Source organism: Octopus bimaculoides, chromosome 9, assembly GCF_046866305.1.
Source record: "Octopus bimaculoides isolate indiv1 chromosome 9, ASM4686630v1, whole genome shotgun sequence".
Taxonomy (NCBI): domain Eukaryota; kingdom Metazoa; phylum Mollusca; class Cephalopoda; order Octopoda; family Octopodidae; genus Octopus; species Octopus bimaculoides.
Window position 1 is genome coordinate 59,449,075 of NC_142936.1, and position 12,644 is coordinate 59,461,718.

A 12,644-nucleotide genomic window follows, 5' to 3' on the forward strand; every position below is an offset into this window, starting at 1 on the left:
TCCTATGTATTAAAGAAAGTTTAGTTGTTTCTTCACTTTTAACTCTTTTGATAACTACCTGCCTGATACCACCCTCAATCTACAATACAAAGTTATCTTAACAAATTTTTCATTCTCTTCCAAATTAATTGAAGTGAAAGCAGTGAGTATTAACAGAAATTTAGTAAAGAAATGGTTAAGAAAAAATAACATTATTTTCTTTTTATTGCAATTATGTTACCTTTGTTGAATGTGTTATATCATGAGACAGTCCAACAAGATCATTTCAGTGTGGAATTTTAATGAAAATGATTGGCAATATTAATGTAGATATTTTTGTAAAATTTTAAGTTAACATTCAGGAGAGGGGAAATAAGTTCCAGAATGAAGGAGTCTTTTTAAGGATAGATTCTGTGTAATGTTCAAACTTCAATTTGAAAGGTGTTGAACAACCAGATGAATGCTTTAAAATATTTAATTTCATATGCCTTTACCATTTATATCCTACAGTAGGCAAGTATTAAACAATGGAGTTCATTGAAGCTAATTATTTATTTTTTCTGTGAAAACAATGCAACTCTGTCTAATCAAAAGAAATTGGTGTTTTGGAGATGGTCCAAAAACCAATGTAAGCACAACTGGTAAGAAGCTTACAGAAAGATGCATTAGATAATTCCATAACAGGACTGAGGCAAAGTCATAAAATTGGAAGATCAAAATTCATCACACTAACAAGATAGCAATGGCATAGAGCCAGAAGACTGACATTAACCTTTTTGAAACCGACCTGCCTGAGATTCTCCCTGTTCTATGATACAAACCTTCTGTTTCAAAGTGTGCTAATTTAAAATCTTCCAATAAAATTTCATGTTAATTTATTATCAACTTAATAATAACAGTGATGTCCAGACTACAGTGGGGAAGGCAAGCCACTGTATTTAGTTAAAAAGCAATGATGAGCAATGACTGAAAGAATATTGAGCAAAACTTAATAACCAATTGATCTAGCAAGCAAAGCCTCATTTCAATGGTGCCATCAAGAAGAAGGCTTCGAAACAGTGCACATTTTCTCCTGATGACCCCATAAACTTGCAAGCATCTAGTATGCTGAGCATTCAACTGGTAGCACTTGCATCTGCAAGTTGTTTGCAAAAAATCTAAATTCTTCATTATTTTCAAAATTAATTGAAACCAAAGAAGTGTATTTCAACAGAAACACTGTAACAAGCAAGTTAAATAAAAAAGCGCTTAGGGCAATCCTTCAGTTTTAAAAATGACCATACAAAATGGATGTACAAAAGGGATCCATTTTGAAGTACACAGACATAAATCATTAAAATATTAAAAGATGGAGAAACTTTTTTCACCTGCCAAACTACCCATTGCCAGTTTTCGTCGACCAAATCTCTCAATCATCCAAAGTCCACTGAAGCCAGCCAGAAAGTTGACAGCTGCAGTTAGAGAAGCATACCAAATTGCCTTAGATTCATCTCGGATACCTGCCATTTTTATTATTGAAGCACTGTAATACCTGTGGTAAAAGATAATGATTACTTGTTATTCATTTGTTGGCTACTAGTGTGAATGGTTTAGACAACTAACATCAAACACAGTAAAGTTTTATCTCTCAGTGAGAATCTTCAGAAACTAATGACAATAACCTGAAGTTGTTGATATTCCCTTTGCATAGCAGCTTGGCAAGTGTCTTCTATTACAGGCCTAGACTGACCAAAGCCTTGTGAGTATATTTGGTAGGTAAAAACTGAAAGGTATGTGCATGCATGTGTGTGTGTAAGTGTGGTGGGGTATGTATGTATGTAAAGGGTAAAGACCCCCTTTGGTCATGAATGACCATGGTATTGCACCTAGGAAGTTCCCCTCCAAAACACAAGTTCAGGCAAGGTTTTTTATAGAAGACCAGTAGTCACCCATGCATATCAGCCTCCTCTCTCCATGCCACTGATATTATCCAAGGGAAAGGCAAAGGCCAATACAGCTTGGCACCTGTGACATCGCAACTCATTTCCTACAGCTGAGTGAACTGGAGCAATGCGAAATAAAGTGTCTTGCTCAAGAACATGACACACAGCCTGGTCTGGGAATCAAACTCATTACTTCATGATTGTGAGCCTGACGCTCTAACCACTGAGCCATGTGCCTGTATGTATGTATGTATGTATGTATGTATGTATGTGTCAGTGCCTCCTGATCATGACACTGCATGAATAAATTGCAAATTAGGGTCACCATCATGCAAGTACAGTCATCTGTTTCCAGTCTATGAAAACATTTTCAATCATTAGGAAATATGACTTTACATGGAGACAAATGAAGGCTGCCAGCAAAGATATGCAGCCATACGAAAATCTGCCTCAACAAATTCTATGCAACCCATGCAAGTATGGGAAAAGTGGATGGGAGAACAACAATGATGATAACCAAATGGCCCTCTACAGACTTTTTAATCGCAGAGAAAGTTTTAACATTTCAGTCAGTAATTCACTGCAAAACATGCATACCCTACATTCAGCACTGACAAATAAATACATAATTAAAAAACAATGTATTACATAAACACATCAAACTATTCTTTTACTGGTTTAAGTCATTAGTCTGTGGTCAAGCTTTGGCACTACTTTCAAGAGTTTTAGTGAATATTGACTTCAGTATTATAGTCAATATATTGAATTCAATATTCTATATCTTCATTTTATGGATGCTGTTTACACACACACACACATATATATACATGCCAGTGACACGTAAACGGTACATGTGCCAGTTATAGATATATGGCACCCAGTACACTCTGTAGAGAGGTAGCGTTAGGATGGCATCGAGCCGTAGAAACCAAGCCTAAATATACTGGAGCCCGGTGCAGCTCTCCGGCTTACCAGTTCCGGTCAAACTGTCTAACCTATGCCAGCATGGAAAACGGACGCTAAATGTTGATGCTGCTACTGATGATGATGATGATGGTGATGATAATGCCGTCAACACTTATTTTTACAGAGTTACTGCCCGTTAAAAACATAAAGGGAGGTAACTTCCTTTGTTTTGCTGGTTTACACTAATACATATTGTTATTCGTGTACATCAATGTTTCTCAAACATTTTTTACGTATGGATCCCCTATATTCCTATTTTACTCAAAGGAACCCTCCTAGCCATTCGACGTTTAAAAAAAATCATATTATATTTTTATAATTAAATATTATTAAGAATGCATAAAAAAAATTGTTAAAATATTTTGTGTATCGTAAAAGTATTTATTGCAAATAAACTTTAACAACAAAATCTTATATGGACCTACAAGAGCCATATGGACCCTGGTCGAAAACTACTGATATACATAAACATGTATATATAATGGGCGTCAACACAGTTTCCAAATGCTATTGCACTTACAAGGCATTAATCGACCTACAATATATAGGTGATAGCTTTGTCCCTACCTCTATAACCCTGTGATTGCAAAGCAAAAGTCTTAACTTGGTTAGCCATACCTGCAACAATACACATTAGGGAAAATATTGAAGAAACAAGTAACACTTACATTACAGTATTAATACCACATAACTGTTGGAAGAGCTGTAAACCACAGCCAACTATTAAGGCACGACATACTGTTTTGCTATGATAGATTCTCTTGAAAGTATTGATGAGACTACCTGAAAAATACAGAGGAGTTTTTGTTAAGTCATTGATAACATACTTAAAATAGTAAACATCAAAAGCATTTCCCAAAGCATCAACAGCAATCAGCATCATAATCAACAGCAGCAGCAGTGTTTAAACATCCACTTTTCCATGCTTGTATGAAATGGATAGAATTTACTAAAGCAGATTTTCTACTGTTTGGATACCCTTCTTGTCATCAACCCTCACCTGTTTCCAAGTAAGGTAATATTTCTGCATGGCCAGACTCATTTTCACATAAGGTTGAAAATTAAGGTTACTGCTTGTGTGATAATGAACCCCATTTACAAATATCACACGATGTTAAGACACACACATGGCTGGATGGATAGCTCAAGGATAATAGTAACATTGATAATCAAGGTAGTCTATCATGGACCAACGACCAGATTATTAACTCTCACTTTGAAGGGTATGCGTTTGTAATCCAGGAACAGGAAATAACCAAATACTTGATGCAGAGAGGAGCAGAAAAAACACCAAAATGTGACAACCAATGAAATCTCTGTGGAGTTATCACTGAAGATATCACCCACCTCATAAGCAGTTGTCCAAAAATAACATTGCAATATTATCTACCAATGAGACATGATGTTGTAGCCGAGACACTGTATAATGAGATTCATCAGGTGGATAATCCCAAGGTCAAACAGATAAGAACCTACAGTATGGTAGAGGTCAAAGCCACTAATATGAAAGAATACTGGTGGAACGTCCCAATCAAAATCTCAATAAATGTAAACATAATAGACTGGATATGATGACTTGGAACAAAAAGAAACTATACACAATAGTAAAAATTAGCAGCCCAGCAGCTGTCAACATAAAGTGAAAAAGAAAACACCTATGCTGAATTATTTAGAAACTTGTAGTTGCTCTATCCAGATTACAAGTTCAGGTTTATACTTGTAATTATTGGGGCACTGGAATATGTAACAAACTGCCTAATTAGACATCTCAAAACCAGAGAGGAGAAAGCTAATTTGAAGACAAGAGATTCAAGCCATCAATGGAAGTGTAAAAATTTGTAAAACTTTCCAGAAGTTTAGCATTTGAGTATATATGCACATATATAGAACTATATGTGACATTTGTTATTGTGCCATCTGTAACTTTACGGATTTTGGCATCCATTATCTTATAATCAAATATAATAACTTTTTTTTTTCCTTTTATCTGTTTCAGTGTGGCCATGCTGGGGCACTGTCTTGAAGAACTTTTAGTCAAATGAAATGACCCCAGTATTTATTTTTGTTTTTTTGTTGATTTTTTTTTAAGACTGGTACTTATTATATCGGTCATTTTTGCCAAACCACTAAATTATGGGAACATGAACAAACCAACGTTGGTTGTCAAGTAGTAGTTAGGTACAAGCAGACACAAAGAAACACACACACACGCACACATATATATATGATGGGCTTCTTTCAGTTTCTGTCTACTAAATTCATTCACAAGGATTTGGTTGGCCCAAGGCTATAATAAAAACACTTGCCTACAGTACCATGCAGTAGGACTGAACCCAGAACCTATGTGGTTGGGAAGCAAGCTTCTTTCCACACAGCCACATCTGCAAATTTTGTTATCCATTATCTTAAAATAAAAAATAATGGTAAAACACTTGACATGTAATCACAGAGATGTGAGTTCGAGTCTCATGGCTGGCTGGCAACGTATTTTTCTGCATTATATGGATAATTTATCCTGATCACACTATTTATAGCATTATCACGCGTTTGAGAAATAAATTTATTTCGGTATCTTAAAAAATAATAAAATAAGAATACAAAGAAAGAGCTTGTTGTAATTACCATGCACTGGATTACTTTTGACACTTTCTTTAATATTGGTAAATTCCTCATGAATGTCATTTGTTGCACGAATATTTTCCAGAACTTTTGCGGCTTCTTGATGGCGTCCTTTTGAAATGAGCCATCTTGGACTTTCTGGCAGAAAAATAAATCCTATCAATTGAATTACTGCAGGAATGCCTGCGAGCCCAAGCATATATCTGAAAATTAATTAATCAAAATTAAATGAAATATTTAAATAGTTAAATAAATGAATAAAATAGTTTCAAACAGAATTTTGCAGCTTTGAGAATCAATGAAAATTCAGGAAGCAAGCTTCTTATTTCTTTATTGCCCACAAGGGGCTACACACAGAGGGAACAAACAAGGACAGACAAAGGGATTAAGTCGTTTACATCGACCCCAGTGCGTAACTGGTACTTAATTTATCGACCCTGAAAGGATGAAAGGCAAAGTCGACCTAGGCGGAATTTGAACTCAGAACGTAAAGACAGACGAAATACCGCTAAGCATTTCGCCCAGCGTGCTAACGATTCTGCCAGCTCGCCGCTTCTTACCACACAACCATGCGTATGAATCTTACTTAAGTAAGAGGTATTTTTATTTGTGTCTTATTTGAGATATGCATATAAATAAAAAGGTGAAGTTACTTTCCATGCTCCAAGAGGTTGAAGAAAACTTTAGCGAAAGTGTATGAGAAGGCAAAAGGACAGAAATAATAGCACTTCACTAAATAATAAGCGCAGGCATGGCAGTATGGTTCAGAAATTTGCTTCACAATTACATAGTGGAGGCATGTGGCTTAGTGGTTAGGGTGTTGGACTCATGATCGTAAGATTGTAGTCCCAATTTCTGGACCAGGTAATGTGATGTGTTCTTCAGCAAAACACTTCATGTCATGTTGCTCCAGTCCACTCATTGACAAAAATGAATAATCCTGTAATGGATGGTGGACAGGTGTTCTGTCCAGGTGGGGAATTTATATGCCATGGAAACCAGGAAACTGGCCCTTATGAGTCAGCATGATTCAGGAAGGTGACTTTACCATTACTTTTTCACTATTACATGGTTTCATGTTTGATCTCACTGTGCTACATTTTGAGCAATGATCATCTACAATAGCTTCAGGTTCACTAAAGCCTTATAAATAAATAGTCAAATCTGATAGATGGAAATTTCATGAAAGCCTACTGGAGGGACCAGTTCAGTTCTTGGATGGCAGATGTAATCCATTGCTTAATTTAATATCACCACACCTGATATTTTGGTGCCTTGCAAGCCTTTTATTAAATCTCTGAAATGAAGATAGCTACTTTCATGTTTCCACCAGTCACATAGGCCCAGAAAAAGGGATCATGGGCACTGCTCTTTTCATTCTGAGCTATTAAAAAAAGCATAAACAAAGGAATATGGAATGATGATGATGATGATAGTAGTGGTAGTAGCAGAAGTAAGTAAATAAGTAAGTAAGTAAACATGAAAACACTACAACCTACCTCCAGCCTTCTGGTACACAACTAAAAAGTCCATCCATTACACTAGCCACAAACTGCCCACCAGTGATGAAAAAGTTGTTCATTGTTACCAACTGACCACGTATAGATACTGGTGCACATTCTGCTATATATATAGGCACAGTAGTAGAAGCCAATCCTGTAAAAGATATATATTTGAATTTTTTTTCAATCTGTAGGCATAACTATATGTATACATTTGTGTACATAAATATATATCCAAGTATGTATATGTATGGTTGTCTATATGAATGTGTGCCTATGTGTGTGTGTGTGTGTGTGAGTGTATTTATACAAACATGTATGCATATTTGTGAATGTATCAGTATATGTATACATACGTATACTCTTTACTCTTTTACTTGTTTCAGTCATTTGACTGCGGCCATACTGGAGCACCGCCTTTAGTCGAGCAAATCGACCCCAGGACTTATTCTTTGTAAGCCTAATACTTATTCTATCGATCTCTTTTGCCGAACCGCTAAGTTACAGGGATGTAAACACACCAGCATCGGTTGTCAAGCGATGTTGGGGGGACACACAGACACACACACATATATATATATATATATATATATATATATACACATATATGACGGGCTTCTTTCAGTTTCCGTCTACCAAATCCACTCACAAGGCTTTGGTCGGCCCAAGGCTATAGTAGAAGACACTTGCCCAAATTGCCACGCAGTGGGACTGAACCCGGAACCATGTGATTGGTAAGCAAGCTACTTACCACACAGCCACTCCTGTGCTGCGAGATTAATAACCTGCTGTAGAACTCATTATACATATTTTTTAGAATGAAGTGCTAAAAGAAGTAATAAGAAAAAGAGATGACACAGGAAAAACAATCATTTTTCCTGTCATCTATTTTACTAATGTATATACAAGGGATGCTGAAAAGTTCCTGGCATTAAGGATATGATGAAAGGCCAGGTTGGAGGCCCAACCTTCTGAGTTCCTTTACAGGGCTTAGAAAAACTGAAGGACTGCTGCAATAAGTGTGTGAATCTGAGAAGGGAATATGTTAAATAAATATAATTAATGGATTCTCCTGTATTTTCTTTTACCCAAAGCCAGGAACTTTTCGGCACCTCCTTGTATATCGCCATTGAAAAGTATGTAGATGTGTGTATATGTTTACATACATGCATGTGTTGATGAAGCCATGGCCAAGAGGTTGAGAAGTTTGTTTCTCAATCATAACATTTTAGATTCAATCCCACTGCACAGGACTTTGAGCATGTGCTTTTTACTATAACAATGCTTTAACCCAAACCATTTGAATCAAGCTGGTTAGACAGAAATTGTAGAAGATTATTAGATAGACTTGCACCTATAATTCTGGTTCCTATTGAAACTGCTTCATAATTATATGAAGGATACAAGTCACAGTGAAATACTCAGCCACTTACATGCTAAATCAATGACTAGGTAATCCAATTAAGCGAACAACGGTGAAACTGACATAAAACCATTTACTTTTACATATGTGTATACATATGTATATATGTGAGTGTATATATGCATATGTCTCAATGAATGTGTGTGTGTATGTGTATGTGTATATATGTAGTGGTTCCCAACGCCTGGAAAATGCAAGCACATGACTGTGCTGCCTGGTGTAGCTGCACCAACAGAGGTGCCACCTCCCATGAACAGGATAGGATTGCAGGTGCACAAAGAAAACGTTAGCTGCACAAGTCCAGAGCCAACTCCTTGCCTTCATTCCCAGCAGACCACCAGTGCCCAACCTATGGCAGAACCTTTCAAGCATGCATCAGCCCAACCAGCCACAACCAGTCTTACCGTGATCCATTTTCTTCACCCATGTGGTTTTCTGGTCATCATCGACAAACAACGGATGAATATTATTATTATTATAGTGTTATCACTCAATGGTTAGGGCGCCAGGCCCACAATCATGAGTTAGTGAGTTTGATTCCCAGACCAGGCAGTGTGTTGTGTTCTTGAGCAAGACACTTTATTTCACGTTGCTCCAGTTCACTCAGCCGTAGAAAATAAGTTGCAACGTCACTGGTGGAAAAGGGTAGCTTGTATGCATGGGCGACTGCTGGTCTTCCATAAACAAACTTGTCCAGACTTGTGCCTCAGAGTGTAACTTTCTAAGTGTAATCCCATGGTCATTCATGACTAAAGGGGGTCTTTACTCTTTCTTTAGAGCTTAGCTCTGAAAAGTGGAGGCAATGCTCTTAACTTTTTCAAAAGCCCTCTCTGCTGGAGATTAAGGATATTTTGGTGATGTTAATTCAGTTCAATTGAACTGTTAAAGTTACTAATGAATAGAAGTAAAGCATAAGAAGGAATATATTAGGTTGGAAGCAAATTCTGTTACATTTTTGACAGGATCACTTTGAGGGTACCATTTCAGTGCTTACCATAAAATAAGCATTAATTTTTATACTCTAATGTTTTCTTTCTTTCGCAGATTACCTTATACCATAGAAGTTCAATTTGTATTGATTTTACCCTTTTAAAATGAGTTTAGATCAGATCCATATCAAACACTGAAATCTGTATAAATGGAAGCAACATGAAATATTCATTCTGTCTATGGAAATGAAGATTTCAGTATTCTGAACATGCCAACAGGAGTTTTATCTTTTATCTTTTACTTGTTTTGGTCTCATTAGAGTGCAACCATGCTGAAGTCTGATAAATTTAAATCCAATTTAAAAGCTATTATAGACTTATGAAACCAGATGAGAATGATCAAACAGATTTATTTTTATTAAATCTTTGGTAGTACTGAAGCCACTTACTTTGATGAAATACAGCGGCCTTTCACTATATTAAATATTCATATCTTTTATCTTTATTTTTTTTTGCTTGTTTTAGTCATTAGACTGTGGTCATGCTGGGGCAACACCTTGAATACTTTTTAGTATATGTATTGACCCCAGTACTAATTTTCTGTTAAGCTTTGTACTTATATATATATATATAGACGACAGTTTCAGTTTCTGTCTACCAAATCCACTCACAAGGCTTTGTTTGGCCCAACGTAATAGTAGAAGACACTTGGCCAAGGTACCATATAGTGGGACTGAACCCAAAACCATGTATTTGAGAAAAGGCTTCTTACCACACAGCCACAATTTTGCTCAGGAAATTTTTTTCACACAGATTTCCCTTGATCTTGACAACCAAGTTCTGTCAATATTGAGCTTCTGAAAACTGTAATTAAGGAAAATGTCTAAGCAAACTGCATGAGAATCAGCAAAGCAGTTCAAGTTACATTTTGATCATAATACACCTTCATGAACTAGAAAAAGAGTCTAAACTTGGTCTGTGGGTTCCTTATCATCTGATTGCTTCTTAGCTAATCAAAGAGTTGCCATCTGTTTGTCATTGAAGGATAGACTTGATACCACACCTTTCTTGGGTGGAATCATCACAAGTAATGAGAAAAGGACATTTTTAATCATATCCAATGAAAACAACAGTGGAAGCACATGGCCTAGTGGTTAAAGCAGTGGACTTGCGGTCGAGGGATCACAGGTTCGAATCTCAGACCAAGCAATGTGTGTGCTTATGAGCAAAACACCTAAGTTCCATGTGGCTTTGGCAGAAGGTAATGGAGAACTTCTACTGACTCTTTCACCACAACTTTCTCTCACTCTTTCCTCCTCCTGCATCTAGCAGCTCACCTGCGATGGACAGGCCTCCTGTCCAGGTGGGGAACCTATACACCAATGAAGCCAGAAAAACTGGCTGTTATGAGCCAGGCATGGCTTGAAAAGGAACAAACAGCAATGAAAGCAACAATGGTTAACAGTCAATGAAAAAAGCAGAATCCATCTCTAAACTAGGGCTACATTCAAAAAATAAAAAGCTATGCTGTGTGATATGAAGGGTGTCATCTAAGTTGAAGTGTTAAATCAAAACAAAACAGTTAATGTGGAGTGGTATTCTTATCAATTGGAAGCATTGCACAAAAATTTGCAGAAAAAACATTGGTTACTTGTAAAGGAGTGTCACTCTAACACAATAATGCAAAACCATGTATTGTCCAAGTCATACAGTTCTATATTTAAGAGATGAGGAATTATGTACATTATTTACATTTGACAGATATTTGTCATCATTGTTGTTAACACAACGCTTTGGCTGATATACCCTCCAGCCTTCATCAGGTGACTTGGGGAAATTTTGAACCTGGGTTCTCATTCCTAAAGTATTTTTCGATGCTGTTGTTGTTATTATTATTATTATTATTATTATTATTATTATTCAGGTCACTGCCTGGAATCGAACTCGGAATCTTGGGGTTAGTAGCCCGCGCTCTTAACCACTACGCCATATGCCCGTGAGCATATGTCGTAGTGGTAAAGAGCGCGTGCTACTAACCCAAAGATTCCTTAATCTCCTTAATTTCCTTAATCTTCTGGCCATGCTCCATTATCATCTTTCCATATCATTGCGATATTTAGAGGGGAACTAGTTTATTAACTGAGAAGATATTGAGTATTTCTTCGCTTCAGAACCTAAAGAATTTTACACCCGAGGGATCATCAATTTGCCAAATAGATGGAATTATAATATCAATAATGAGGGGAAATATCATCTTGATTAAATATATCAACCAAGAAAGCATTTGTTTCTTTCCAACGTGAAATGCGACAGGGCTTTTTCTCCAACTTGATAGTTTCACAGAGGAAGTGTAGTGGTGTACTTGTTTATCTCGTGAGATAGAAGACGGTGATTTTAAATAAAATATTAACAGTATAACTCTGGTACCAGCACTATGGAACTGAAATATCGGTTTCTTACACAAACACAGTTTCATATTTGGTGAGGTTGGGGTTATAGTCAATAACGGCGATCCTCCGTATACTTTACTAGTACTAATTTTATCGACTCTAGAAGGACAAGAGGTGAAGTTGACCTCTGCAATATTCGAAATCATAACGTAAAGAAATGTAACCATATATACGCAAGTCCTCTTACGAAATCTGTCAACCAATCGTCTTCACGTACAACGGAAACAATAAAACTGTAAACAGAACATCTGTTGCAGAATTATGTCAATCGGTTGTAACTAATCATTAAGTAAAATGAACGTTCGAGCCTGTTCTTGTAACGGGGAAAATATATAGTTATTTCTTATCACCTAAGCTAGAAAAGATGTGTACGCCTATTTGCTAGACATGTTACAAATAGCAGTCAATTACTTTCAAATCACACTACCATCTTAAAAGAAAGATATATTGGACAATGTAGTCTTAGATATATTTTACTTAAGTGCAAGCTAACGTATTTAATGTAGTGAGCCACAAATAACGATTATGAAGCTGAAATTATACCAGTAGTTGAAAGAAAAACCATTAGTGTTAATGGGGAAAAAAATCTTTCCAAATGAGGATTGAGCCGGAAAAAAAACCCAGATCATCACGATTTTGTCATAGCTGACCTGGGTCAAAGCCAGTCGGTCTCAAACTAAGAAATCCCAAAAGTTTAAAATCATCTTAATTTTGTTGTCCGCCCACGTATAAGGAAACACTTGGCTAAACAACAGCATAACAGTAATTTCACAGTCGGCTAGTTATCGACAAGAAAGAACCTGTATTTAGCAAGTAGCTAGCTAGTTTTTACTAACCGTACATAACAAGTATGT

General features: G+C 36.5%; 1 protein-coding gene across 1 annotated transcript in view; it reads right to left on the minus strand.

Moving 5' to 3' along the window:
- The window catches only part of LOC106871022 (proton myo-inositol cotransporter), a 39,817-nt gene that overhangs the window by 15,311 nt on the left and 11,862 nt on the right, over positions 1–12,644 (minus strand). Inside the window, exons 2-5 of the mRNA XM_089357574.1 lie at positions 6,986–7,142; positions 5,490–5,689; positions 3,536–3,650; positions 1,347–1,510 (exon numbers count right to left, since the gene is read on the minus strand). Of these exons, the coding sequence (XP_089213700.1) occupies positions 1,347–1,510; positions 3,536–3,650; positions 5,490–5,689; positions 6,986–7,142 (636 nt within the window). The remainder of the gene's footprint in view (positions 1–1,346; positions 1,511–3,535; positions 3,651–5,489; positions 5,690–6,985; positions 7,143–12,644) is intronic.